Genomic DNA, 26,800 nt, shown 5'->3' on the forward strand with positions numbered 1-26,800 from the left:
CAATTGAAATGAAAACCAATGTAACAATGTAGACAATGCAGGGGAAATAGACGGTGTGCTCTTCACGTGTGGTACATTTTGTGGCTTCATCAGTTCAGCAGCATGAAGCATATGTGTAAATGTGCGGTTATGCGAGTGTGGTGCAGTGTTCATTTTGGGTTTCAGCAGTTCACAGGATGCAGTTCACAGGATGGATGGATGGATAACTATGTTTTGACAACTGGAGATAGGAACCAGCCCTCCTGCACGGATAAGCAGGTATAGATAACAGATAAATGGATGGATAAATGTGTTTCATACGGAGCAGGTATAGGAACATTGAGGGAGGAAAAAAAATCTCTCTTGCTACAAGTTTTGAAATTGCCTTGGTTTTCTCTCAGTTTATTAACATTTAAATAAATCAGTTTTCCACAGAATTAGCTTGTATTTTAACAGTCCAAGTTTCTATTGTTTGACATTCATTACATTAGCTTTAATTAATGTGTCTAAATGACGGCAACAACCAAGCTTCTTTTTTTGCAACATCTTTATTATGCTAGAAGAACTCGTTTTCTAGAGAATTGACAAGCTATTTCGTGACATGATGATTTTCTATTACTTCAGGTGACATCACAGAACATGCTATTTCCTTTGGACAGTTATCCAGCTCATCAACACTGTCAAGGAAGTCCAAGATGTTTTTCGTCATGTTGGTGAGCTCTTCCTAGTCAGTGGCCGATTGGACTGGGCAAAGTTCTAAAGAGCAGAAAATCAGTGATTCATTTCATTAAACTGGGAAAAATAAACATGTTTCAGTAAATAAAAAACATTACAATGAATTTACTGAAGCAAGTGAAGAACATCCTGTTAACTGGCAAGAGTTTTGGCTGAATAGATTTGAGGGTGACTGTTGGCCTTTGGGTGTTGTCCTATTGTACTTATAATTTCAGCCACACCAGAATCACTCATTTCCTTTATGCCATGCCTCAGGCAGTGTTGTCACATTGGCAACATAAACAATTTCCTAGAGTGGCAAACTGCAAAAGGGGTGTGTTTTTTTATATTAATTATAACATATAAATTACATTACAGTATTACAATATTACATATAAAAATTATATTTTTTTCTGCGATGAGAAATTTGATTCATCTACCAATGCAAAACCGCTGCAAGCATCACATACTATCCTCCTTAACTATTCTATGATGACAGACTTCCAAAGGAGTCTATAAACATAACCTAGAGATTAATCCCAATGAGGCCATTCAATTTACACTTGCAAATTTCCCAATCAGCTGTGCTATACTGCCGCCCCTATGGTCTCCTGTGACTCTAGTTCTGCCACCATGAAGACGCAAAAGCCGCCAAGGTCACCATATTGTAAATAAAAAAAAAAAAAAAAAATGAGAGGATGAGGAGAAGTGTGAAAAGACAGAGGTAAGGAGGTGAATAAACTGAGCAGTTTATCTTTATTACTCATATGTACATGCACATGTATATAAATGTGACCAGATGTCCTGATTTTTCAGCTGTCCCACAAACTGAAACAATGTCTCGCATTTGACTCGGTCAGATTCAGAAAAGTCTAAAACTTATCCATCATGTGCTATTCTGAAAGAAAGAAAGCTGAACTGCAGTCAATGAGAGTCATGTTGGCTGTCAATCAAAAATATGCAGCAGCGTCCCACCTCATGAGCAGCTACGTACCAGGATGCTCATGAAAATCAAACAAAAAGGATCTTGAAGCATATAGAATATTAAGTAAACTAGGTCAAAGTGAAGAAAAGCTGCCACAAAGATTGGGGAATGGTTTCTAACAGAGTGAGGCCAGATAAAGGTGATTCTCAGAGAGCTTTTTGTTAAGTTCACCAATGTTATTTGTCAATATGACATGGAGGAGAGCACGATGTGAAGCAACACCCACAAGAAACACACAGTTTTGTACTGTCTCGCCTAGGTGGGCAAAAAGGCACAAAACAGCCCTGTTGTGCCCCGCAAAAATATTCCTACCTGTTGAACTTTCACATTCTGTGACACTACAGAAGAAGATTACGCTGTTTTAAGACCATCATAATCATGTATCACTGAAAGCTCCGATAACCAGAACAAGTTTTCATACCTCTTTTGGGATCCAGGATTTTAGATTTTCGTAAGTTTAGACACTCGACCTGCTTCTTAAACTCCTCCAGCTCAGCATCTGTGACTGCGGTTCTTCTACCTGAGACACAGGAAACAGAAACAAGTCTACAGATTTTTGGGGGGTTTAAATGAATGCTTGCTACATGAGACATACTGGTGACTGAGGTTAAACAAGGGTGGCTATGTTTATGTATTTATAAACATGTGTCTACATGGTTGCTCGAGCACTATTCAAGCAAAGTGTCAAAATGTTCTGAAAAAACATTGCATGTGATTAAAGAATAAAGGAAAGTCTCTGTTTTTAGCAGCTGGGAAAAGTAATAATGTTGTAAAAAGTAGTTATTTCATTCTTGTAGCATAAAATTTGTTTTTCACACAAAACAGGGCTGCAAATATTAAGATTAAAGTTCAATTCAATTCAATCCAATTCATGAAACATGTCATCTCAAGGCACTTTACAAAGTCAAATTCAATCGTATTATACAGATTGGTCAAACATTTCCTATATAAAGTGTAGACATATTGATCATAACTAGAAAATAGTAGTTTAAAAATTTAAGGAAGTGTGCTTTATAAAATGATTTGTGTATTATTTTTTTATAAGCTGACAGTACATATGCACTCAGCTGTGTCTCTGTCTTTATTCATAGGGCTTCCACAGTGAGCTCGTACCAGATTTTTGAAAGCCACAGTCTGAGTAGATATCCAGCATCTTTGCCTACCTTGTTTGTCTCTGACCATATCTCACTTTTTGGATTCCCTTGCCTCACCTTGCCTTTTCTCCTTTGACTTCTGGTTTCTGCTCAGTTTTTTTGGAGCAAGCCTTTTCTCCTACCCTCCAGATCTTTCTGGCCTCAGTACGCTTGATTATTGTAATGTGTCTATACGGCCCTTTTGTTAAAATACAACAACACGAGGAACATGAATCCCATTACATCAGTCTTTAAATCACAGCACTGACTCCTTGTTTGATAGAACAATGGTCTTTAAGGCACTGAATTGACTTAAACACATTTGAGTTGAGTTGCGGGTAAGTAATGAACTATCTCTTGCTTTCGGGCAGGGGTTCCCAAACTTTTTTATCCGCGCACCCGCTTTGTGTCCCAAACGGATTGACGCACCCCCATTCGTCAAAAAAAATTAAATAAAAGTTGCAGTTGTAGTTACAACAACACAACCATCATAACAAAGGTTACGAAAATAAAATTAGAACATGATTTGAATTTAATTGCAATAAAGTTACACACAACAGGATCCTGAGTATTTTCAGGCTCCGCCTGGAGCCAGAGAAAAATTGTTGATACCTCCACAACCTTAAATGCCTCTGAAGCATAGACCATCCAGGTGGAGTCACGGATTAAACCCTGATAACCTACCTTTGTGTGTTCTCACTTTATTTATTTCATGTACCAGCTTCTAAATCTGAGTCTCACTCACAATTTTATGCTGCAGAATGCAAACGAGAGAGAGAGAGAGCGCAAGAGAGAGAAAGAGAGACACTTTGGTAAAGCAGCACAGAGTAACAATAACAGAGCGCTCCATAATGATGTTATTAATCAGATAAATAAAAAGTTATTTCCTGATTGCTTCACAGCGGTTACATCCAGCAGGTAAACACGCCCACAGCAACACACCTCAGCTCTCCGCAGCCCCACCACCGGTTGCCGGTTTCTCTTTTCTGGTCTGAATACACGCTAAAACCGCCGCTTTAAAATGGACTACACCTATCTGAATCACAACGAAAATTGTTGCAGCTCTGTGTGTGGGCAGAGTCAAGAAACTACCTTTTTCTTTACCATTAATTTTACCACCACCAGCATTTCTCACATGATTGTGAATTCAAGCCTAAACCCAACATTGTTCTGTTTGGACACTCAGTCTCTTGCTAAATGTAGTCTTTCAATACAAAGCACTTTTTAGTATGGAGTGATAACTGCCAAGAAACTGATTTTAAGGTTGTGGTTGTGGAAAGCAGAAGTTGTGCTTACGTTTAAGACTTAGACAACTTTATTTGTCATTTTGTATGCACAGAGTGCGTACAGAACGAAATTTCGTTGCATACAGCTTGTAAATTGCAGTAAAATTAAATTATAGTATAAGGTGCAGCAGTGATTTAAAAGTAAACAATTTAAATGTAGAGTATTTTTAGAACCATTTGTATGTGCAGAATTGATTGTGCAAAGGGCATTTATGCAAAAATACAGCTTGTAAATTACAGCAGATTTAAAATACAGTATAAGGTGCAGCAGTGGTTTAAAACTAAAACAATTGAACTGTAAACAATGCAGGAGAAAGTCACAGTGTACAGGTGAGTATTTTTAAAAACCATTTGTATGTACAGAATTTGATTGCGCAAAGGGCATTTGTGCAAGAATGCATTTAGAAACTAAGAGTCCGGCAGCATTTGTAATGCTAGATGGAGATGCAATGATGCAAAATGTGCAAATGTGCGAATGTTGTGCAGAGTTTATGGGTTATAGTTCAGCAGTAATTCTATAAAAAATATATATAAGCAACACTGAACAGATAGAATATGGGTGTCATTAGGACTAACCTACATTTCTCTGCTGCTGTCAGACTGTACTCCATATGTTCGATGGAAATAGAAAATTTGCAGGGCTTTGGTTTGAGGTTAAATACTCAGTTATCACTTTACTAAATAAGAAATAGGGGAATGGCAAACATTTTCTACATTGATCTGATCTTACTTGGTACTTTTGTTCTTACTTAAAAATTCCAGATGCCTTTCTGAGCCTGGTCCAGTGGAGTATTGAACCAAGCAATCTGGGCAGGTTGTTGTCAGAAGTGAGACTGTAGATTTATCTGGTAAAGCAAACATATACACCATAGTTATAAAGTGCTTCTCTGACAAAGAACATGAGGTTCAAACATGTAGGTTATGGTAAATGGTCTGTAATGGTTACCTACTACCTGTAATAAAAGTGTTGTTTTTTAGAGTCATGTTGGAAATCATGGTTTCGCAAGTGTCAAACCTTTAACAGGAACAACAGTTGATCAGAATAAATTCATTTGAAATAATTTGTAAATTGAAATACTGTAATTTCAGGTTTGAAACTACATTTTAAGATAGTCAGATGTAATGAGCAGATCATGTTGATCAGTAGCTGTGATATGCAACCAGCCAGGCTCCGCAAACAATGCTACAATGGAACCTAAAACCATGTTTGTGCTCCATCCCACGTAATTCCATCTTCCAAGTAACTGAAAGACAATCCGGGTGTTTTGGTTATTTTTTTATTTTCAAACAGCATAGAGATACTAAATTGTTAAGATGTCTGTCAAATGTCTCACCTGATCTGTCCCGTTGATTTTAATAGGTTTGGTTAGACTCTCACAGTTGGTCACAGGGGCTGACTGTCCAAGAGACAGAAGACTGAACACGACAATGGCTACGTGAACAAACTCCATCATGGCTGGCTCGCTGACTGTGTCTGTCCAGGCTTTATAGCCGTGCTTATAAAGTATCAAGGTTCAGCCCTTGTGGACTGAAAGGGGCCCCTGTTGTTTACTTTAGTCTCATGAGAGATTGAAACAAACATCCGTTTCAATTTGATCATACTTGCTTTGTGGAGCCCAGAAAACCAGAAAATTGTCTATTTTAAAATGTTGCAAAACGTCAGGCAAATGATTTAGATGATAGTATTAGAAAAAAAAACGTATTGTACATGGATGACATTTAAAACTTAGTTGTTCTTTAGTTTTAAAGGGTCTCCAGACTTGATTCTTTTTTTCCTGACTGTTTTAGGTCTTTTTTGTGAAAGCTGCTTTCTCTCAGCCATCCCAAAGCCTTGTCCTGTTATACAGCCCCCTGCTGTTCACCCTGCTGACACACGACTGCGCTCCCAGGTTCAACACCAATCACATCGTGAAGTTTGCTGATGACACAACGGTGGTGGGCCTGAACAGAGACGACAACGACCAGGACTACAGAAATGAGGTGGAGCAGCTGGTGGGTTGGTGCAGAGAAAACAGCCTGATCCTAAACGTGGAGTAGACGAAGGAGATCATCATCGACTTCAGGAAGAACTGGCTTTACTACGCTGCACTGCTCATCAACAGCTCAGCTGTGGAGGTGGTCAGCAGCACCAAGTTCCTGGGGGTGCACATCACGGACAACCTCACCTGGTCAGTGAACACGTCACTGGTGAAGAAGGCACAGAAGCGACTGTACTTCCTGCGGAGGATGAGGAGAGCCCGCCTGCCCCCGCCCATCCTCAAGACCTTCTACAGAAGTACCATAGAGAGCTTTCTGACCAGCTGTCTCTCTGTGTGGTGTGGAGGCTGCAGTGCCGCCGACTGGAAGAACGTGAGGAGAGGGGTGAGGACAGCAGAAGGGATCATCGGGGCTCCTCTTCCCTCCATTAAGGACATTTCATCACAGCGCTGTGTGTCCCGAGCCTGTAACATCATCAGAGACCCCACACACCCCCACCATGGACTGTTCTCCCTGCTACCTTCTGAAAAGAGGTTCCGCAGCATTTACTGCAGGTCCACCAGGTTCTGTAAAAGCTTTTTCCCTGCTGCCATCAGACTGTTGAACTGCTGAAGCTATAACTGGACTCTGTACCACATGTGTCCTGCATGGATTACATTTCAATTGCTGTACTGTGAAATCACTGCTGCACTTTATCCTGAAACTATCCTGCAAAGTTACTTTATTCTGAAATCCACTGCAATTCACTGAAATTCTCAAGCTGTATGCAAACGAACTTTTGTTCTGTACGCACTCTGTGCATACAAAATGACAAAGTTTGTCTAAAGTCTAAGTCTATATATCCTAGTTCACTTACATCCATTAACCTGCTCTATAGTCATTCATCCTTCAAGTCCATTAAGGACAGCCCATCTTTACAATGCACCCATGACCTTCATCACGAAGCCATTTAACTTATCAAAAGTTAGGAGTTTCTTGGTACAGAGAGGTACACAACAGTGTCGCTCTACAATCGGAATATAAGTTTCCATTCATTCCCGGTTGGTAATGCTGTGCTTCTGCAGTGGTTAACTAAAATATGATGCAGCAACTTCACTCCCACAAAAGCTACCCGAGTATGTTGCCGGCATTTGTCACTGGGAGATGTGGTGGAGACTCTTGGAGGATTGAGGAGCCTGAAGAAAGGGGCTGTACCTGTTCTTTTGGAGTGGAACAACTACTCATTGTCCCTCCAAAGCTCAGTATGTGGCAATGCTGCCCTCCGTTGATTAGTACTGAAAGTGACCTAACACTTAAAAAAGCAATCAATATGTGTTAAAATAGAAAAGGCAACTAAAGAAGCCCAACAACTTAATGCCACAGGCAGGGTGTATAAAATTGCCTGCAACCAAAGTAATGTCAAAGGAAGAACAGGACACCTGGCATCTGCATGTTGGTGCAAAGAAATGGACTGTCTTAACTGTGGAATAAAAGGCCATGTGGAACGAACCTGTTGGAATAAGAAAACTACAGACAAAGGTTAAAAGGATGACAATAAAAGACACAATGCAAAATTTAAATAGGAAAAAAAAAAAGTCCAGTATACATATGAGCATGGATAAACGTTCTGATTGTTACTGAGCTGGAGGGACATGCAGTCAAGATGCAGATCAACACAGGGTCCATCACTAGTGTCTTATCAGATCCACAAGAAATACCTGAGACATCTTTCCCTACATCCCTCAGACACTGTGTTCAAAGTGCACATAAAAGAAATGACTAATGTTACTGTCCAGTGCAACAGTGAAACTGCAAATCTACAAGTATATGTCACCAAGGGAAGCTGCACCCCCATCTTGGGACATGTGTGGTTGAAAAGCTTACGCCTCAACTGGCAGGAAGTCAAAAAACTATCCCAAGGTACAACACAGCTACAAGCTGTGTTCAGACTTTAAAGCAGAGAACTGCGGACAACACTGGATCTACTCAAACCACCTACAGTAAAGGACACTGTGCAATCTGGACAAAGAAAATAAATAATGCATAGAGACATACATTCCAAAGACCAAGTTTTTCACCCTGGAGACACAGTGCTCGCAAGGAACTACTTGAGCAAAACAAAATGGGTTCTTGCAACTGTAATTGCACAAACTGGACCAGTCTCATATACAATACAGACAACTGATGGTGTTTGGCGCCGCCACGAGGACCAACTGCTTAAAACACCTTCTATCAGTCCTGAACTGTCTGTCGAGGACACTGCTGATACATTTCTATGTGTACCATAACCAACACCTACCTGCCCACTCAGGTACTCAGGACTTGTGGGCCCATGGCTGGTACTTGTTGCTGTATCTCACTTCTGGCTCTGAGGGGCAAAAATTCCCCGTCATTTGCTGCATCATACTGTTACGTAGATTATATATCATTATATTATGCGCCACAAAATCACAAACAAACATCACACTTGGTGATTAACTTGTAGGGAGGTTTGCAGGCAAAGTTCAACATCTTTCCTAACTTATTTCATTGTTCGTCTTTGACGTTTCAGACTGTTAGCTAATTTTACATGAAAAGCTGCCAATTTTCACACATTTTGCAGTGTCTGTTTTCAGAGCGTGGCTGCACAGTGGCGCAGTGGGTAGCGCTGCTGCCTTGCAGCAAGAAGGTCCTGGGTTCGAGTACACCCCTGGGTCTTTCTGCATGGAGTTTGCATGTTCTCCCTGTGCATGTGTGGGTTCTCTCCGGGTACTCCGGCTTCCTCCCACAGTCCAAAACATCACTGTTAGGTTAATTGGCTTCTCCAAATTGTCCTTAGGTGTGAGTGTGTGCGTGAATGGTTGTTTGTCCTGTTTGTCTCTGTGTTGCCCTGCAACAGACTGGTGACCTGTCCAGGGTGTACCCCGCCTCTCGCCCAGTGAACGCTGGAGATAGGCACCAGTGACCCCATGAGGGATAAAGCAGTTTGGAAAATGGATGGATGCTTTCAGAGCTTTCCTCTTTAATTCTAGCTTTCTCCACCCCTCCAACTTTGCTCTTTCTACAATTTTTAAACACCACTGACCGATTACACTGGCAGCTACGTGTACGTGATCCACTCTACAGTGTCATGACTGAACAGCGGGACTCTGGTAGGTATTTATTATATAAGGTAGTGTTTGATAATTTGTAAAAATGATTGAGAAGAGACTTGGGTTTCACTGTTGTCAGAAGAGAAGAGAATTCCAGGAGAGAGGTTATATATACCCATGGGTAGTGAGGTTGGAGAGATTGTGGTGTGTGTAGTGGATAAATGACGCTGTTTGTTGTCTTGTTCCGGGAAGGTTGTGGAGACAACCTGTGGTGCACAAGAAGGTCAGCAAATAAAACTTTCCCGGTTGTGCAGTGTTTAAACAAGAGGTTAATGTTTCAGAGTCCGCAATAACACGGTTAGCTTCAAATAGTCCACCATTAATCTAAAAAACAGGACAGTTCAGTTTAGTGAACTATGCTGAAGGTAACAGTTGCTTTAATTAAAGCCAAAGGTTTTGTGTCAAGAATAAACTTCCTAGCGTGTTTTATCAGGTACTCTCAATAGCTTGTTTCTAAATATTCATACCTTGGGATATTTAAATGTGAATCAGGCATACCCGTGGCAGCAACTCACTGCATTCATGCATTTTGACGTGCTTAAGAATGAAGGAGATTTAAGTGACTTTGAACCTGGCTGGATAGAAAGAGATGGACAGTTCATTGTAGTTCAGTTACTTGAAGAGCACTTTCTTAAGAGGCCCTTCCTGAAGTACTGTTATGAAACCCTGTGGAGGACCACCACAAAGTAGTGACTGAATGGAAGGTAATGATAAATACATTTTCAGCATTTATATACAAGTTACCGATTGATTTAACATTTACTTGCACGTATGTTCTGCCCATTCGGATTTTAAATTTGTCTTATTTTTTGAAAAGTCTTTATGAGATAAAAGTTAAAAAAAACAGTGTATGCTGTCCTCCATAATGTTTGTTGCAGGCAACATATTTCAGCTATACAGCCAGCTTAACATTTTTTATTTCCCTGCACCTCATTGTCCGAGAAACAGGTTGTTTGTTGTGTTTGGCATAATTCAACGAAAGGGATATTTCTTAGTTGTAAAAAAAAAAAAAAGGAACACAAAGTACACAACACGTTACTTTGAAATACAAAACACTAGGCACACAATTAAAGAGATCCTTTTCTTATTATTAAAAATGTTTATTTGATTTTGAATTGTACATACACAAAACCAACCAAACAACAGTCCCAACATAAACAATAAAATGACAATAACACAGGAAAAAATAGAGTAAAATAACAAATCCGATAACGTATAAAAATAAGAAACTTGTGAGAGGATAAAATAAAAAATAATAAGAGAAATGGATAAATTAATATTGACATGTTACAGTAGGGTTACAGAGCCTATGACTCAATTATGCCCCAGTGTTTACAGCAGGGAATTGTAAGTGAAAGTAATTTAGACACGGCTGCCAGACCTTATAAATCCTCTTGGTTGATTCCCTGATCATGTGCTTCATGTGCTGCACTCCTGTGGCTCTACGCTTCCCCAGGAGTGAATGTTGCTTGTCGGGACTTTGATGCAATCAACTGGTTTCCTTATATAGGACATTTTTGACCAATCTGTATAATCTGATCCAATCTGTATAATATGATTGAACTTGACTTTGCAAAATGCCTTGAGATGACATGTTTCATGATTTGGCGCTATATAAATAAAATTGAATTGAATTGAATTGAATTTTCTCGCGTTTTAAGTGGGCCATTACATCCTCGACTCAGCGCCTGTGTGTGGCAGGCCTTTCTGACTTTCAATTACGCAAAATAAAAGAGACCCTTTTAAAAGACAGCAAAATACTGTCTTGTTTCATAACACTTTGTGAGAATAACATTGCTCTATAAACATGGCATAAAACTGGGCATCTGCTGAAAATATAAACTGCTACTTGCATTCAATTGATTTTGAACAGTGCCAGAACATGCTAATACATTTTAAATGCATAAGCTTACGGATGAAGCCAATATTGTAGACCTTAAGACCAGGTTTGAAAAGATTTTTGTATGATTGCAGCTTTTTCTCTGAAGCAAGATAACACGCTACTTCCTAAAGACAACTTCCTGTCACCAAAGTTGCCGATTAAATTGTCAGATTCTCACACACAGGTATTAATGTATTGGAAAATGCTCTACAAGCATGATTTCACTCCACATAATATGACTCTTTGGAATAACAAATTTATTCTATGTAAGAGAAAATACTTATACTAAAAGGCCTGGGAGTAAAAGGGAGTGTGGGCCATTGTGCACTTAATGGATACAAAGGGAAATATTTGAGATTATGCAGATTTTAAAAGAAAACTTTGTGTAGACTGTCCACAGAAACAGTTCCTGACTGTAGTCAAGGCGATTACTATGTTACATCTGGTTAAAGGAGTGGTTCAGTATTCTGATATAACACCTGTGTTTCTCACTCTCTGTATAGATAAATACAACTTTATGGATTCCAAATACAACAATAAAATGTTAACAGAGCATATGAATAAGGAAATGTTTCCTCGCCCAGTAAAAAGAAATATGTTATTAACCATGTTTTCAGAAATGGACGTCATTAGAATTAGAACCAGATTTTTCTCATTTCCTTTGTTACCAAAGATGAAAGAAGTTTAAAACTATAAATTATATTTATCCATGTGCAGAGTTTTTAGGTTTAAGGTTCAAGTTTGACCGTAATGTATGTAACTTTTGTCAAAAAGATATAGAAACTCAGGAACATATTTTCTACAGTTGTTGTATGTTTAAGTCCTTTTGGGAGAACATTTATGAATCTCTACTGCCTCACACAATGTACTTCAAAAACGGCTTAAACGAGCTAAACCAAGCACATGGCACAGTGAGACTAAAATCTTTTTACAATGTGGCACCATCAACTTCACTGGCAAAAAAATGTGCTCCTGTGCAGAGGTGTTGGATTGGTGCCCTGGAGGCCGTGGAGACGACATGGGGCGGAACATTGCCAAAAAAAAATGTAGAAGTAGACAGACTAGTCCAACAGAAACATGCTAAGTTTTACTCCTCAACCATTGGACGTCTCAATGCCCTGTGCACAACTAGTGACAATCACACACTCTGACTGCACTGTTTATTGTATAAATGGGTCTTTGTGCTACGACGTTTACCCAAACCAATTAGGTTTCGACGCTGTTTGTGTCCAAGTGTTGGACTGATCGCCTAGCAACTGGGCAACGAAGAAACTTTCTTTTACAATGTTTCTTTTATCGATCAGTTTTGTTTACTGCTTTGGTGAAAGAGAAACAGGTGATTCCTGCAAAATGTGCTTGCATAATACAGAAATATCATATTTTCAGTTTCCTACCCCTCTCACTCAGCCTTCCCTTCACTCCCGCTGCAGATAGTCACACCTGTCAGTCACTAATTAGTCACACTCACTTCACCTGCCAGCCTTCCTACTTAAGCCTCCGGCAAATTATGGCAGGTTGGCATTTTGGTTACTCTGTCACTTTTATACTTTTTCGATTGCCCTCTTCTTTTTGTAAATCAAGGCTTAACATGGTTCTTTTTTTTCTTTTTTGTTTTGATATGTGCACAGTGAATGCCAGATGCATTTTGATTTCTTAGTGCTGATTGAGTGATTGAATTCTACACAGAAATGTATCATTTTTATATGATCCAGTGTTTAATCTGTGAGTGAGAAAAATATATATCCAAATGTAGATATATGTACAGTTATAAAACTACTAATAAAAAGACAATGATATTCGTTTGGGCTCCTTGTTGATCTTCTCTTTTTTTTTATTACAAAATCACATTTTGTGGTGATTGATTTGATTGACTCCATTTTTTTACTGTACACTGTCACTGTATGATGCATGCTTAAGCTGCTGTCACACTTTATCTTGCCACATATATTGACTTATTTGAAAACATATTAGGTAACTCTAAATGTGAAGAAATTAAACATGTTTTTAAGCTTCAAATTCTGCAAGGCATATTGAGTGTGTTGCACTTGTGTTTGTGTGTGTGTGTGTGTGTGATAACTTGTAAAGGATAAATACATTTTGTGAAAACGTGACAGATACATTTCACATCATTCAAGCCTGCAACTCTTCAACCACAATTCATCCCCGAGGCTCTTATGGCCTGATTAAAGCCTGGTTCACACAGCAATTGCCAGCAATTAAAATTGCCGGCCGATTTCCAAAACCTGAGAAACACCACATGTAGTGATATAAAAATCATAGATATAACAACGCACTACACACAAACAGATTTCACTCAGGACAGTTCAGATATCAGATGGGAAATCTCACAACATGACTTAAGAGTAGACAATAATGGATGGCGAGGAAGAGTGATGGCAATAGTTAATAGACTAATTTGAACAGATATTAAAACATTAAAAAAAGGGCTCAAGTTAAACGAGTGGAGACAGTGCAAACGGGGCGCTCTACATTTGCTGCCCTATGATATAGAGGTGAGTTTTTATTTTCCCCTCCGGGTTGCCTCTAACCTGGCCAACCAGATTGATAATGTATAGCACTCAAGTTCTGCACATTCTTCTTCTCCAGCTCTTCTACAAGTTTCTGCTTCATCCCACTTAGCTCTAATGTCAACCATCCATCTTCTCAGTAATTAAAGGTTCAAAGCTTATTTATGTCCTCTCCAGATTTTCTGTTCTCCATTGCCTGTATTGCTTTTGTGCCTATTCATTGCTTTTGAAAAGTCATATATTATGGGGCTGATATATAATGAGGGGTGCTAAATTGCAGAAAAACATAATGCGAGAGCATTATGTGGACATGTCATGGTTGAGCTTCAAGTATTGCGTCTGCAATGGATAAGACGTACAAAACCAATTCGGTCCGCCCCATTTAAATCTGTAAACTGCACGTGCTACTGGCAGATTGTGAGCTGCAGTAAAAGGAAGATGAAGTTCTAAGCAATGTTTAAATTTCCGAATGCAATGCCTGTCAGAAACAGCCATCACATAATCTCTCCAGACACCCCAGATGCACAAAACCATTTTTAATGAATGGAGAACTTCTGCTAATTAACTTTTTCTTTTATTATAGACACTATTAGTTATCGCTATAAAAATGCAGGAAAACAGTTGTATTGTCAGCAGAAGATCTGCAAAAACTGTTCCTACTACATAACGGCAAAGCAGAAAACAAAACTTTTTATTTATTTCAACGTTTCTAATTTAAATAAGAAAATATTACAGCTGTCAATTTAGCAATGTAAACATTTCATTTTCATCGTTATTCTACCGGTTTGTGTATCGGTGATGGTGGCCATGTGACAGCTGAGCAGAGCTTCTCCAGCCTCCATTGACTGAAACCCTCCTTCAGTTCATAAGAGGTTAAAGTGCACTGTAAGTGTCTCAATGTGTTACAAACAAAAGTAAGAAAGTGTGAAAAGATAAACAGTGATAAGTTACATTTATAAAATGACATATCAGTCATAAAACTTAGACCCTATGGCCCTATGGCCATATAATAATTTATTACAACATAACTGTGTTTTAACCGCTGGAGCTAGGAACCAGCCCGTCTGCATGGATAAGCAGGTTTAGATAACGGATGGATGGATGGATGGATGGATGGATGGATAACCGTGCTTCGTATGGGAACATTTAGGGAGGAAAAAAATCTTTCTTGCAACATGTTTTTAAATTGCCTTGGTTTTTTCCCAGTTTATTAACATCGAATTAAACCAACAGGCTCTTAAAAAACACAGTGCAGTTTTCAACAGACCTAGTGTGTATTTCAACAGTCCCAGTGTCTTTTGTGTGACATTCATTACATTGGCTTTAAATGAATGTGTGTCTAAATTATTGCAACAGCCATGCTTCTTTGTCGTTCAACATATTTATTATATTGCAAAACTCATTTTCCACAAAACCGTCTTCTTGATATGCTGATTTTCCATTGCGTCAGGTCCAGAAGTATAGGAGATATCGCTGAACATGTTATTTCCTTTGAACACTTGACAATAAGTCATCCAGCTTATCAACACTGCCAAGGAAGTCCATGATAGTTTTCTCCATATTGCTGAGATCTTCCTAGTCCAGGGTTGATCGAACAAAGTGAATTTCTAAGGAGCAGAGAATTAGTTATTCATTTAATTTCATTTGGAAAAATATGCAGGTGTTCCAGTAAATACGCAACATAAAAACAAAACATACAGCAAAATTGCTGAAGATAGTGATCATGGAAAGAAAGAAAATATATAATAATGATAGCATAATATATATTGTGGTTCACTCAGTAATTTGTAATAAAAGTTCTTTTTTTAATCTAATTTCCTTATTTTTTATTATATTCTCTTTAAAATCGAGCTTGGCCTCCACTGGGATTGCGCAATCCCACGTTAACTGCCCTGGCTTCCATTCTGTGAATGCATCTTATTCCTGTCTGTAGATCATTAACAGTTATGAACTGATTTTCTACAATTTAATATATGTGGATTACGAATTGTGTTTTGGTCATCATACTGTGTGTTATCGTGCGCTGCTACGCGATCATAAAAGCCAAAGAACGGGTTGTAGGTGAGGCTGGCAGTTCCTTGGCCTCTCGGCAGGGGGCGCTCAAGGGGCACCACTCCTGATACCAAAACTGTAGAGTGACAGGAAGTTATGGATGTTTTATTAGCGATTTTGGCTAAACAAGTAAAGCACTAAAATGACTCTAAACATACAGCTGGAACAGGACTGATCAGGGAAGGCTTTCTTCCCTGGCAGTGATCTCCATTGAGACTGAGAGACTTTTAAAACCGAAGAAGATAAAGAGAACTATAAGACGATATTTTTGTTTAGAAAGAGCGCCGCATGGACTTAATTTATAAATAGAGGTAAGACAGCGATAATTATTCATGTTTTATTTTAGTAATGAAATGTGCATAGTGTGGGTGTTACAGTTTTTGAATGTGTTATAAATGCAGAAATCCATCATAACTCATAAATTGTTACAAATCAAATGACAAATGATTGAGTTTTTTTTTTTTTTTTTTTTTTTTTTTAACAAATAATAAATATTTTTTCCATGTCTCTTGGTTAATTGATTTGGGCTCAATCAGTCTCTGTCAGCACTTTGCAATGAGTCTACTCTGTAGAGTGTTTATAATTGTAAATCTGACTCTGATGACGTCAGTGCCTCACCTGCTATGAACTCTACCGCACGTCACTGCTCTATAGTTATGCTGCTATAGGTTTAGGCTACTGGAGGACATCAGGGCCTATTTTTCTCACTCTACTGAGTTCTACTATTCTCCAATTTTGCATTGCTTGTCGTCATTTCAGCTTTTAACTTTTTGTTCTCTCTCGTTTTTTTTCTTAACAGTAGGTACACCTGGTCTGGTGTTCTGTTAACTGTGAAGACAGATCACCCGCTATTACCATCTAATGTAGAACAGATTACTGGATTAATGTGTGCTTCTGTGCTTTTTTGTCTCTCTTGTTGTGACTCTGCTCTGTCATCTCTAACCCCCAGTCGGTCGAGGCAGATGGCCGTTCATACTGAGCCTGGTTCTGCTGGAGGTTTTTCCTTCCTGTTAATGGGGAGTTTTTCTTTCCACTGTCGCTTCATGCTTGCTCAGTATGAGGGATTGCTGCAAAGCCATGGACAATGCAGACGACTCTCCCTGTGGCTCTACGCTTCTCCAGGAGGAGTGAATGCTGCTTGTTGGGACTTTGATACAATCAACTGGTTTCCTTATAGGAAATTATTTGACCAATCTGTATAATCTGACTGAATTTGACTTTGGTGAGTGCCTTGGGATGACATGTTTCATGAATTGGCGCTATATAAATAAACTGTATATAGTGCCAATTCATTCAGAATCACTAATTTTCGTTATGGCATGCCTTGCAAAGATATTCCTACCTGTTGAACTTTCACATTGTGCGACACTTCAGAAGATGATTGCCATGTTCAAGAACCAACATGATTATGTATCATTAAAAGCCTTGATAACCAGAAGGGGTTTTCGTACCTTTTCTGGAACCCCGGATTGAAGGTGGTGGTAAATTCAGACACTGGACCTGCTTCTTATACTCCTCCAGCTCAGCATCTGTGACCATGGTTCTCCTACCTGAGACACAAGAAACAACAGTCTGCATATTTTTGGGGTTTAAATTAGTACTTACTACACAAAACACGCTGATTAATAATTGAGGTAAAACAAAGGTGGTTTTGTGTCCTTTTTTATGAACCACGTCTTCGTGGCTCCTCTGACACTATCCAAGGCGTAGGAACCAAGCAAAGTGTTTTCTGAAATGTTCTGTAAATAAACAACATGTATGCAAAGAAGGAATGAACTTGAAAGTCTTCCATTTTTGCCAACTGTAAAAAGTAATAACATTGTAAAAAGTAGTTTGTTGATTATTTTAGCATAACATGTGTTTTTACACAAAACTTTGTGTCTCGATATCCCGCTGGATTTGTTCATATTTTACTGCATATATGTATTTTTTGTTTAGTTTATCAAGTTCCTGGATCGGGATCTCTTTAGTGTTTAATTATATTAGTTATTAAATGAATTCTGTTCTCAGTCTTCCTCTGTTCACATTATATTATGTTCTATTAGATCTTTTCCTTGTGTTCCTCGCTCTCTTCTCCTGCTCAGTATTCTCCCTAGCTCTCTGCCTTTAGTGTTCAAAGCTGCTCCTGATTTCCTCTGATTATTTCCATCTGTCTTACGCCTAATTTCTCAACTCTGCCTCTACAGATCTTTCTGCTGGTCCATCTGCTTTTCTCTGCTACATTCATTTTGTTCATGTTTCCCGTCAGAAACATTTTATATGTTTTCTGTTGTTATCACTACTGTGATGTTCATGAACTACTTGCTTTGATTTAATCATGACAGTGCTGTAAAGATAAGGTGTGCAGACATAGTGGTCATAATGCCTTGAAATCAATATAAAAAGTCCATAATGCACAGGTAAGATTCATGTTATGCTGTGAAAGCGGACTCGGCTCTTGCTTTGGTTATATAAGGACCAGAGAGCCAGTTATAACCCTAACCCCACTGGCAGCACCATCCAAAATTCCTCAGGGGACATTATTGTAAGGTTTCTCCACATCCACAATACACATCTTGCCTTTGGAACCAAAATCCCTCAACACCCTCAGGAGTTCAGTGAGGGTAAAGACCTGGTTCACTCTTCTGTGGCCAGAATGAAAGCTGTATAACTAAACTTTATAAGCCTAAAGAAATCACAGCGGGCAGAAACCTAGGGGTCATCATGGAGTGAAACATGAATTTTAGCAGCCCCTTTTACTAAATTTGCCTACTACTAATACCTTAAAACACTGCTAGGATAAATTAATTTCTATCTAAGCAGGACAGAAAAACTTGTACATGGTTAAATTTTAAGTTGGAATCCCAGAAAACGTAAATCAGTCTCCTGCAGCTCCTCTAAAATGCTGCTGCCAGAGTCCAGCCCAACACAAAGAACATGGACCACATTGCACCAGTCCTTAAATCACTGAATTGGCTCTCTGTTTGATTAAATTAAAAATAGTCTTTAAGGCGCTTAATGGACCAAAAGACATTTGAGTTGAGCTGCGGGTCATGGGTTAACTATCATTCTTTTAGACCAGTGGTCCTCAATTTCGGAACTTAAGGGCTGGTGTCCTGCAGCTTTTAATTGTGTCCGTGATCCAAAACGCCGGAATGAAATAGTCAGGATACAGTGTCTACTCACTGCATCCTGGCCTATTATGGCACTCTCCACCTTCCATACACTTAGCTTCCACTCCACTGCAATCAATCACACCTGTCAGGCTCCAATCATCCCAGACTCATGCCACCTGTCAAGCAGTATACTTAAGGACTCCTCAGCCGGCTCTTCCCTGCCGGAACGTTGTCGTTGCTCTGCCTGCAAGTTTGGTCTCTCTGCTGTACCTTGGGTACTACAGCAGCCCCTGCACCTCCAAGAATTTTTTTCTGCAGCTTTTCTGGATCTTTGGCAGCCCCTGCACGCTCAAAGAAAGCCCTCAGATGTGCTGCTGATTCTCCCGCTACCCCAGCGCTCCCATGCTCCACCTCTTCAAGCTCTGCTCGGGTTCCTTCCCGAAGCTTTCCAAGAACTCTCCAGTCCTCCAGCTTAGTCATCTTCATCCTCTGGTTCCTGCTCTGTCCACAACTCATCTTACTTCAATAAAACCCTTAAACTCAGCTCTGTGTGCAGCATTTAGTTTTTCTGGAATCAACTATCTCAAAAGCTGAAATATATAGAGATGGTTGGTTTCCTTAAAGGAGAAGTCCGGTCAAAATCAGAATTCAAACTGCTGAAAGTAGTTTGAATATAAAAGTATTACATACTGTTCAATAAATGCTATTTTTTTTTTAATAAGAGTAATTTTCATTTGAATGTGCTTTTATGGAGGCATCCATCTTGGTAAAGAACAGTACTGCCACCTCCCAGTTTGTGATGTCAGGTTGCGGGATCAGCTGTTGAGCAAGTCCCAATGCCCTTTTTTTTGGGCCAAGATGGCAGCCAGCACCGATGCTTCGCTGTGAGCTCCTCCGAGTTTTGGGCACCACTTACCTATAAACTGCAGTAAACTTACCTGAACATCATTTCAAGAACTGGTTTGTGAATGAAAAGCCAATAAGAGAACTGAAGTCTAGTCCGCCATCGATTCTGGGAAGCTTTTTCTTTTTCTCCCTCCTCTCCTTACCCCGGGCTAACTAGCCAAAGACTAACGCTAACAACATGGCAAAAAGGAAAGAAAAAAAAAGGGAAAGTTTTGATGGACTGGAACGATGATTCTCCGCTCGGCTTATGCTCCCCTTTACCTGATACTCCTCTCTCAAGTCGTGCCTCCAAGAAAGCATGCTCGAAAGACAGCGATGAGGTTCCAATGCAGACATACTGAAAGCTATTCAACAGTTAACGAGCAGGTTCATATCTCTCGAGCAAAAAAAATCACCCATAACGCTGAAGAGATTGTAGCTATCAAAGAAAACATGGAAGGTATCAAACACATTATGAAGACAAATCATGGCAAGTTGCAAATGGTGAACCACCGGCTCAGTGAACAAGATGAAAAGGTTGAAGAGGCAGAGCGTTACAGCCGACGCTGGAATCTAAAACTTTTCAACCTACCGGAATCCACAGATGAATCCGTAGAAGATCTAAGGAATCAGATCATCCAGATTTTTGGGCAGATTGCTCCAGATGAAAAGAGCAAGCTGGGCTTTCTTGTCAACACGATTCATAGAGTTGGATGTCCCAGAGATGACAGAAGCCCCTGTCCTGTGATAATCCAATTCACCATGCGCACCTTCAGGCAGAAAATATGGAAATCGTCGATGACTGCCGCCGTGATGAAAGAGAAAAAGCTGCGACTTACGGAGGACCTGACCTCTAGTGAAAGACAACATAAACTTTGGCCACTTGTTGAAAAAGCCCGCAAAGATGAAAAGAAGACAGCATAGCGTGATCCAGATGTGATCATTGAGGGAAAGAGAATCACAGCTGACTCTTAAAGATGTCTAGCGTGACACCCATGGGTTTGTCGTTATCTCTTCACCTATAGAACTGACTGTTTTGTTCTGTTTTTTCTATTGGGGAGGAGGCCAGGAGGAAAAAAAAAAAAAGAAAAAAATGTTTGTTGACATCTTGTTTAATTGTTAACTGTTAAAACATATATTATGCAATGCATTTCAGTTTTACTTGCTTCAAATACTTAAACTGATTAATGGTGCCTAAACTGTATGTAAAAATAAATGAAACCATTACTGTCCCTGTTTCCTAATTTCATCTTGATGAGATGTATCGATTTTTATGTACGAGCAAGAAATGTCCCCAGATTTGATTTCAGAAATGTGGTCACCTTGTTGTTGACTGGACTTCTCCTTTAAAGCTATAGTTGATAATACTGTTGAGAAACACTTTTATCATACTGGGTAAAATTGTCCTTCCATACTGAAAGTTGTCAGTACATTATGTATTCAGAAAAAGGAGGTTTAAAATTGGTCTCTGTGGGAGCTGCAGGCCTGTAAAAACCGAAGAGCAGGGATTTGTCATAGTTTTGTTCCCGCTCTCGCTCTCCTCTGTCCCTCGAATTCCAGGGGAATCATCCAAGATGTCACTCATTCTGACAGGCTCACGTAATGCCAGTGTAGCTTACGTTAACAGTATACTTTGAACATGGCTGAGAAGAAGTTTATGACAAGAAGAGGTAGGGCCTCAGTAGAAAGAAATTACTAGATGTGTTCTTACTTAGAAGATCCAGGCTCCTGTATGACCTTGGTCCAAAAGTGAAGTTTAAGTATTGGAGCATGCAGTCTGGGCAGCCTGTAGTCAGAAGTGAGCCAGCAACGAGCCCATTTTTATCTGGGAATACAAACATGTGCAGTATGATTAATAAGTGCTTTTTCTGGCACTGAACACAGGATCCACCCACGTAGATTCTGGTAAATGGTCGGTAATAGTTACCACCCACCAGAGAATCTGTTTTCTTGTACAGTTAGGTTGGCAAGCAATGTCAAGCCACGGTTGAACCTTGAAAAGGGAAAAAAGATTTGACGAATACATTATTTTTAAATAATTAATGAACTACAAGACTAACTTCAGTTTGGAAATTACATTTCATTGTATTGAGATGCAATGAGCTGATCATTTTCAGGAGCAGCCTTGATATTCAACCAACTTTTCCTCAAAACTGTTTTCCAAAGTGAATCTGAGGGCGCGTCAATGCTCCATGCCACGTAATTCCATCTTCCAAGGAACTGGAAGACAATCCGGGTTTTGGGCTTATTCGATAATGAAAATCACACCACATAGAAATACTGAATCTGTTAAGGTTGTCTGTAAAATATCTTACCGGATCTGTCCCATTGACTTGAAAAGGTTTAGTTAAACTATCACAGTTGGTCACAGGGTCTGACTGTCCAAGAGACAGCAGACTGAACACGGCAACGGCTACGTGAACAAACTCCATCATGGCTGGCTCGCTGACTGTGTCTGTCCAGGCTTTATAGCCGTGCTTTTAAAGTATCAAGGTTCAGCCCTTGTAAACTGAAAGGGGCCCCTGTTGTTTACTTTAGTCTTGTAAGAGATTTAAAACAAACATGACATTCAATTTGATCATACTTGCATTCGTGAGGCCCAGAAAAAGATAAAAAATTACAATTACAATCTCTTGCCCCATTTTCAATTAAAAAATTTAAAATAGGGCAAGAGATCAGGTAAATTACGTAAATGATTAGGATGATAGTATTAGAAAAGAAAGTCTCACATGGATGACATTTAAAGCTAACATGCTCTTTAGTGTTAAAGGGTTTCCCGACCTGATTATTTTTTCCTGACTGCTTCATATCTCATATTAAGGGTGCTTCCTTGCAGTAATGCCAAAGCCTTGTCCTGTTATTCAAGCCCTAAATATACCCTAATTCACTCCATCCATTAAAAATGGTTAAAGAGGAAGCCTGCTTGATATGCAGCGGCAAAACGTTCCAAACTTTGGGACAGAGAAGGCGTGATCCCCTCCTAGCTTACACCTGGTTCTTACATGAACATTTGATGTTTGATAATTAGCAGTGATGCTTCAGAAGAAACCTGAGTTTCATTGTTGTCGGGAGCAGAACAGGATTCCAGGAGAGGTGAGCATATCTAACCTGACTCTCGCCAGATGTATGTTGCTCCGCCTAGCTTCACTCACATACATTTGGGACATCTCCCATAGAGAGTGATTTCTCCAACCAATTTTATTGTCTAGCCAATCAGGACGCAGGGCTGGAGTTTCATAGATGTGACGTAGTGGAGAAGCGACCGTGACGTGAGACTGTTTTGATAGCAATGGTGGCTCGCATCGAGGAAGCAAGCGTTAGCATTGATGCTGCTATTTCTTTCGTGTTGTCCAATCTACCTAATATCGTTTCATTAAAAGAACATCAGAGAACGGCTCTGAAGGCTTTTGTTGGTGGAAACGATATTTTCGCCCTTCTCCCGACCGGATTTGGCAAGTTTTGTTTTCTGGGGGGGGGGGGGGGGGCCTTGAGCGGAATTTTTTTTTTTTTCCTGCGTGGCTCTCACAGCTCCACGGGTTGGCTTCGGTGTGAGTGGTTGAAATAGCACGTCGATAAAGATGACAGACAAGTGGCTTATCCAACCATATGCAAGGATTTTTTGACAAGGCCCAGCCTTCAAAAAAGGCAATTCCTATGGAGATGTCCCAGATGTATGTGAGTGAAGCTAGGCGGAGCGAAATACATATGGCTAGAGTCAGGTTAGAGCATATCCACAAGGTTGGAGAGATTGTGGTGTGTGTATTAGATAGATAAGGGTGTTTGTTTTCTTGTTTCCAGGAGGGACCGAGATGAGGGAGGCAAGAAAATAAAACTTTCCCAGTTGTGCAGTTTTTTAAACAAGACGTTAATGTGTGTTTTAGGACCAGCAATAACACTTACGGTAAGACTCACATAGTCCACCGTTAACTTCAAAACTATTGAACTTCAGTTTATTGAACTATGCTGAAGGTAACAGTTGCTTTGATCAAAGCCAAAGGTTTTGTGGTCACGGTTCATCTTGCTAACTTGTTTTATCAGATACACCTCTTCAATAGCTTGTTTACAAATATTCATAGCTTGGGATATTTTAATGTCAATCAGGCATGCCCATGGCAGCAACTCAGAACATTTATGCATTCCAACTGGAAGGTAATGGTAAATAAAATTTGAAGATTTAAATAAAAATTAGGTTGATCTTTACATTTACTTTGAGGTATGTTTTGCCCATCCATCCATCCATCCATCCATCCATCCATTTTCTTCCGCTTTATCCGGGGTCGGATCGTGGGGGTAGCAGCCGTAGTAGGGAGGCCCAGACTTCCCTTTCCCCAGCTAAAGGCTAACCCCTTCAGATTGCCTCTCCCATCCATCCTGCTTTCCAACGTCCACTCACTGGACAACAAAATTGACCATCTACAAATCGAACTATCTGCAAAGAGGGAGTTCAGGGACTACTGTGCTCTGATCCTGATGGAGACATGGCTTACCTCATCAATCCCGGACCACGCCGTTAGCCTGGGGGGGCTAGCTACTTTCCGTGCCGACAGAAACAAAGAACTCAGCGGTAAGACCCGAGGAGGCGGACTTTACATCAATAACAACTGGTGTAAAAATGCTAGAATAGTCACAAGTTTTTGCTCTCCAGACATCGAGCTTATGATTATTAGCTGCAGACCTTTTTATCTGCCTAGAGAGTTCACTGTTGTTATCATCACAGCGGTTTAAGTGCCTCCCAGTGCAAACACAAAAGAGGCTATGAGTGTCCTCTATCGGACTATCGCTAAGCTGCAATTTGCACACACAGGGGGTTTTCATCATTGCTGGGGATTTTAACCAGGCAAAAATGAAAACTGTTCTCCCTCATTTCTACCAACATGTGGATTTTGCAACTCGGGGAGAGAACACTCTAGACTTACTTTACACAAACATAAAAGGCGCATTCAGACTAGCCCCTCACCCCCACCTTAGCTCTTCAGACCACATCACTGTTATGCTAATTCCTGCATACAGGCCCCTGCTGATCAGAGCCAAACCTACAGTGAGGCAGGTGAGGGTGTGGACTAAGGGAGCAATGGAGGTGCTCCAGGACTGTTTTGAGTGCTCTGACTGGAACATGTTCAAAGCTCCAGCAACTTATGAAGACAAGATCGACATTGATGAGTACGCCATGACTGTGTCAGCCTACATTAACAAATGCATTGAGGACGTCAGCACCACAAAGACCATCATCACCCGAGCCAACCAACGACCCTGGATTACTGTGGAAGTCCGTCAAGCGCTAAAAGCAAGGAACTCAGCCTTCAAGTCTGGTGACAATGAGGCACTGAGGACAGCGAGAGCCAACTTGAACCGTGCCTTCAGTCTAGCGAAGCGGAACCACAGTGAGAAAATCCAGGAGCTTTTCCATGACGCAAGCAACATCAGGAGCATGTGAAAAGGCATACGGGCAATAACAGAATACAACCCCCCCGGTGGGCAAAGTTGATGCTAACTTTCTTAACAGACTAAACAACTTCTTTGGGAGGTTTGAGGCACTAAACAGCACTCCAGCAGTGAAAGCTGTCCCCCATCAGGAAGAGGAGGTCCTCTGCCTTGACACAGCCGACATGTGGAAGACTCTAAGGAAAGTCAACCCGTGGAAGGCCCCAGGTCCCGACAACATACCTGGGTGGGTGCTCAAGGAGTGTGCAGGTCAGCTGGCTGGTGTCCTCACAGACATTTTTAACACCTCGCTGGAGCAAGCCACAGTGCCAGCATGCTTCAAGTCTGCCTCCATCATTCCAGTGCCGAAGAAACCTCAAGTCACCTGTTTCAATGACTACTGGCCTGTTGCCCTCACTCCCATCATGATGAAGTGCTTTGAAAGGTTGGTAAAAGAACACATCGTCTCCAGTCTACCCCCAACACTAGACCCGTTCCAGTTTGCCCACCAATGGATCCACTCCGAACGCTGGAGATAGGCACCAGCACCCCCCGCGACCCCATGAGGGATTAAGCGGTTTGGAAAATGGATGGATGGATGGATGGATCCACTCCACTGAGGACGCCATCTCCTCTGCTCTTCATCTGAGCCTGGCACACCTGGAGGAGAAGAACACGCACGTGCGGATGCTGTTTCTGGACTTCAGTTCAGCGTTTAACACCATCATCCCACAGCACCTGGTGGGAAAACTGAAACATCTGGGCTTCAGCACACCCCTTCGCAACTGGCTGCTAGACTTTCTCACCAACAGATCTCAGTCGGTCCAGGTCAGACAGAACACCTCCGATGTCATCACCCTCAGCACGGGCTCACCACAGGGCTGCGTCCTGAGCCCCCTGCTGTTCACCCTGATGACTCATGACTGCGTCCCCAGGTTCACCACCAATCACATTGTGAAGTTTGCAGACGACACGACGGTGGTGGGCCTGATCAGAGACGACAACGACCAGGACTACAGAGAGGAAGTGGAGCAACTGGTGGGCTGGTGCAGAGACAACAGCCTGATCCTAAACGTGGAGAAGACGAAGGAGATCATCGTCAACTTCAGGAAGAACCGGCCTCACCACGCTCCACTGCTCATCAACAGCTCAGCTGTGGAGATGGTCAGCAGCACCAAATTCCACATGCACATCACGAACAACCTCACCTGGTCTGTGAGCACCACGTCACTGGTGAGGAGGGCACAGAAGCGACTGTACTTCCTGCGGAGGATGAGGAGAGCCCACCTGCCCCCGCCCATCCTCACGACTTTCTACAGAAGCACCATAGAGAGCATTCTGACCAGCTGTCTCTCTGTGTGGTGTGGAGGCTGCAGTGCCTCCGACTGGAAGAATGTGAGGAGAGTGGTGAGGACAGCAGAAGGAATCATTGGGGCTCCTCTTCCCTCCATTAAGGACATTTCATCTCAGCGTTGTGTGTCCTGAGCCCATAACATCATCAGAGACCCCTCACACCCCCACCATGGACTGTTCTCCCTGCTGCCCTCTGGGAAGAGGTTCCACAGCATCCGCTGCAGGTCCACCAGGTTCTGCAAAAGCTTTTTCCCTGTTGCCATCAGACTGTTGAACTGCTGAAGCTATAAACTGGACTCTGTACCACATTCGCATATTTGCACATTCGCATCATTACATCCTTATCTAGCATTACAAATGCTGCCAAACTCTCAGTTTCTAAAATGCATTCTTGCACAAA

At 40.9% G+C, this 26,800-nt stretch overlaps 2 protein-coding genes across 4 annotated transcripts; both read right to left on the minus strand.

The window, feature by feature from the left end:
• Positions 1-508: 508 nt before the first annotated feature.
• On the minus strand, positions 509-5,635 carry LOC105920215. 2 transcript variants are annotated; one of them, XM_021312408.2, is made up of 6 exons: positions 5,432-5,635; positions 5,199-5,341; positions 5,048-5,112; positions 4,847-4,942; positions 2,100-2,198; positions 509-735 (listed from the first exon to the last, which is right to left on the minus strand). In XM_021312408.2, the coding sequence occupies exons 1-6, from the start codon at positions 5,549-5,551 to the stop codon at positions 704-706; spliced, it is 555 nt and encodes a 184-aa protein (XP_021168083.2). In that variant the 5' UTR covers positions 5,552-5,635; the 3' UTR covers positions 509-703. The 2 variants fall into 2 exon arrangements, with proteins under 2 accessions (XP_021168083.2, XP_012711197.2); XM_012855743.3 differs by having other exon boundaries at positions 5,051-5,112; positions 5,432-5,581.
• Positions 5,636-14,956: 9,321 nt separating this feature from the next.
• On the minus strand, positions 14,957-22,087 carry LOC105924301. 2 transcript variants are annotated; one of them, XM_036136848.1, is made up of 6 exons: positions 21,942-22,087; positions 21,704-21,870; positions 21,561-21,619; positions 21,338-21,451; positions 17,098-17,196; positions 14,957-15,201 (listed from the first exon to the last, which is right to left on the minus strand). In XM_036136848.1, exons 1-6 carry the CDS (start codon positions 22,059-22,061, stop codon positions 15,170-15,172), a joined length of 591 nt encoding a protein of 196 aa, XP_035992741.1. In that variant the 5' UTR covers positions 22,062-22,087; the 3' UTR covers positions 14,957-15,169. The 2 variants fall into 2 exon arrangements, with proteins under 2 accessions (XP_035992741.1, XP_035992742.1); XM_036136849.1 differs by having other exon boundaries at positions 21,704-21,846; positions 21,942-22,084.
• Positions 22,088-26,800: the final 4,713 nt, after the last annotated feature.

This window comes from Fundulus heteroclitus, chromosome 5 (assembly GCF_011125445.2).
Source record: "Fundulus heteroclitus isolate FHET01 chromosome 5, MU-UCD_Fhet_4.1, whole genome shotgun sequence".
Classification (NCBI taxonomy): domain Eukaryota; kingdom Metazoa; phylum Chordata; class Actinopteri; order Cyprinodontiformes; family Fundulidae; genus Fundulus; species Fundulus heteroclitus.

Excerpts from the sequence above, each read along its gene's own strand:
- LOC105920215 (XM_021312408.2), bottom strand. The coding sequence starts at position 5,551 with ATGATGGAGTTTGTTCACGTAGCCATTGTCGTGTTCAGTCTTCTGTCT. Across the intron at positions 5,342-5,431 it reads AAATCAACGGGACAGATCAG|TTACTTGGAAGATGGAATTA; the intron begins GTGAGACATTTG and ends ATTGTCTTTCAG. Across the intron at positions 5,113-5,198 it reads ACATCTGACTATCTTAAAAT|GTTTGACACTTGCGAAACCA; the intron begins GTAGTTTCAAAC and ends TTCCTGTTAAAG.
- LOC105924301 (XM_036136848.1), bottom strand. The coding sequence starts at position 22,061 with ATGATGGAGTTTGTTCACGTAGCCGTTGCCGTGTTCAGTCTGCTGTCT. Across the intron at positions 21,871-21,941 it reads AAGTCAATGGGACAGATCCG|CCCAAAACCCGGATTGTCTT; the intron begins GTAAGATATTTT and ends TTATCGAATAAG. Across the intron at positions 17,197-21,337 it reads CAGGAGCCTGGATCTTCTAA|GTAGGAGAACCATGGTCACA; the intron begins GTAAGAACACAT and ends CTTGTGTCTCAG.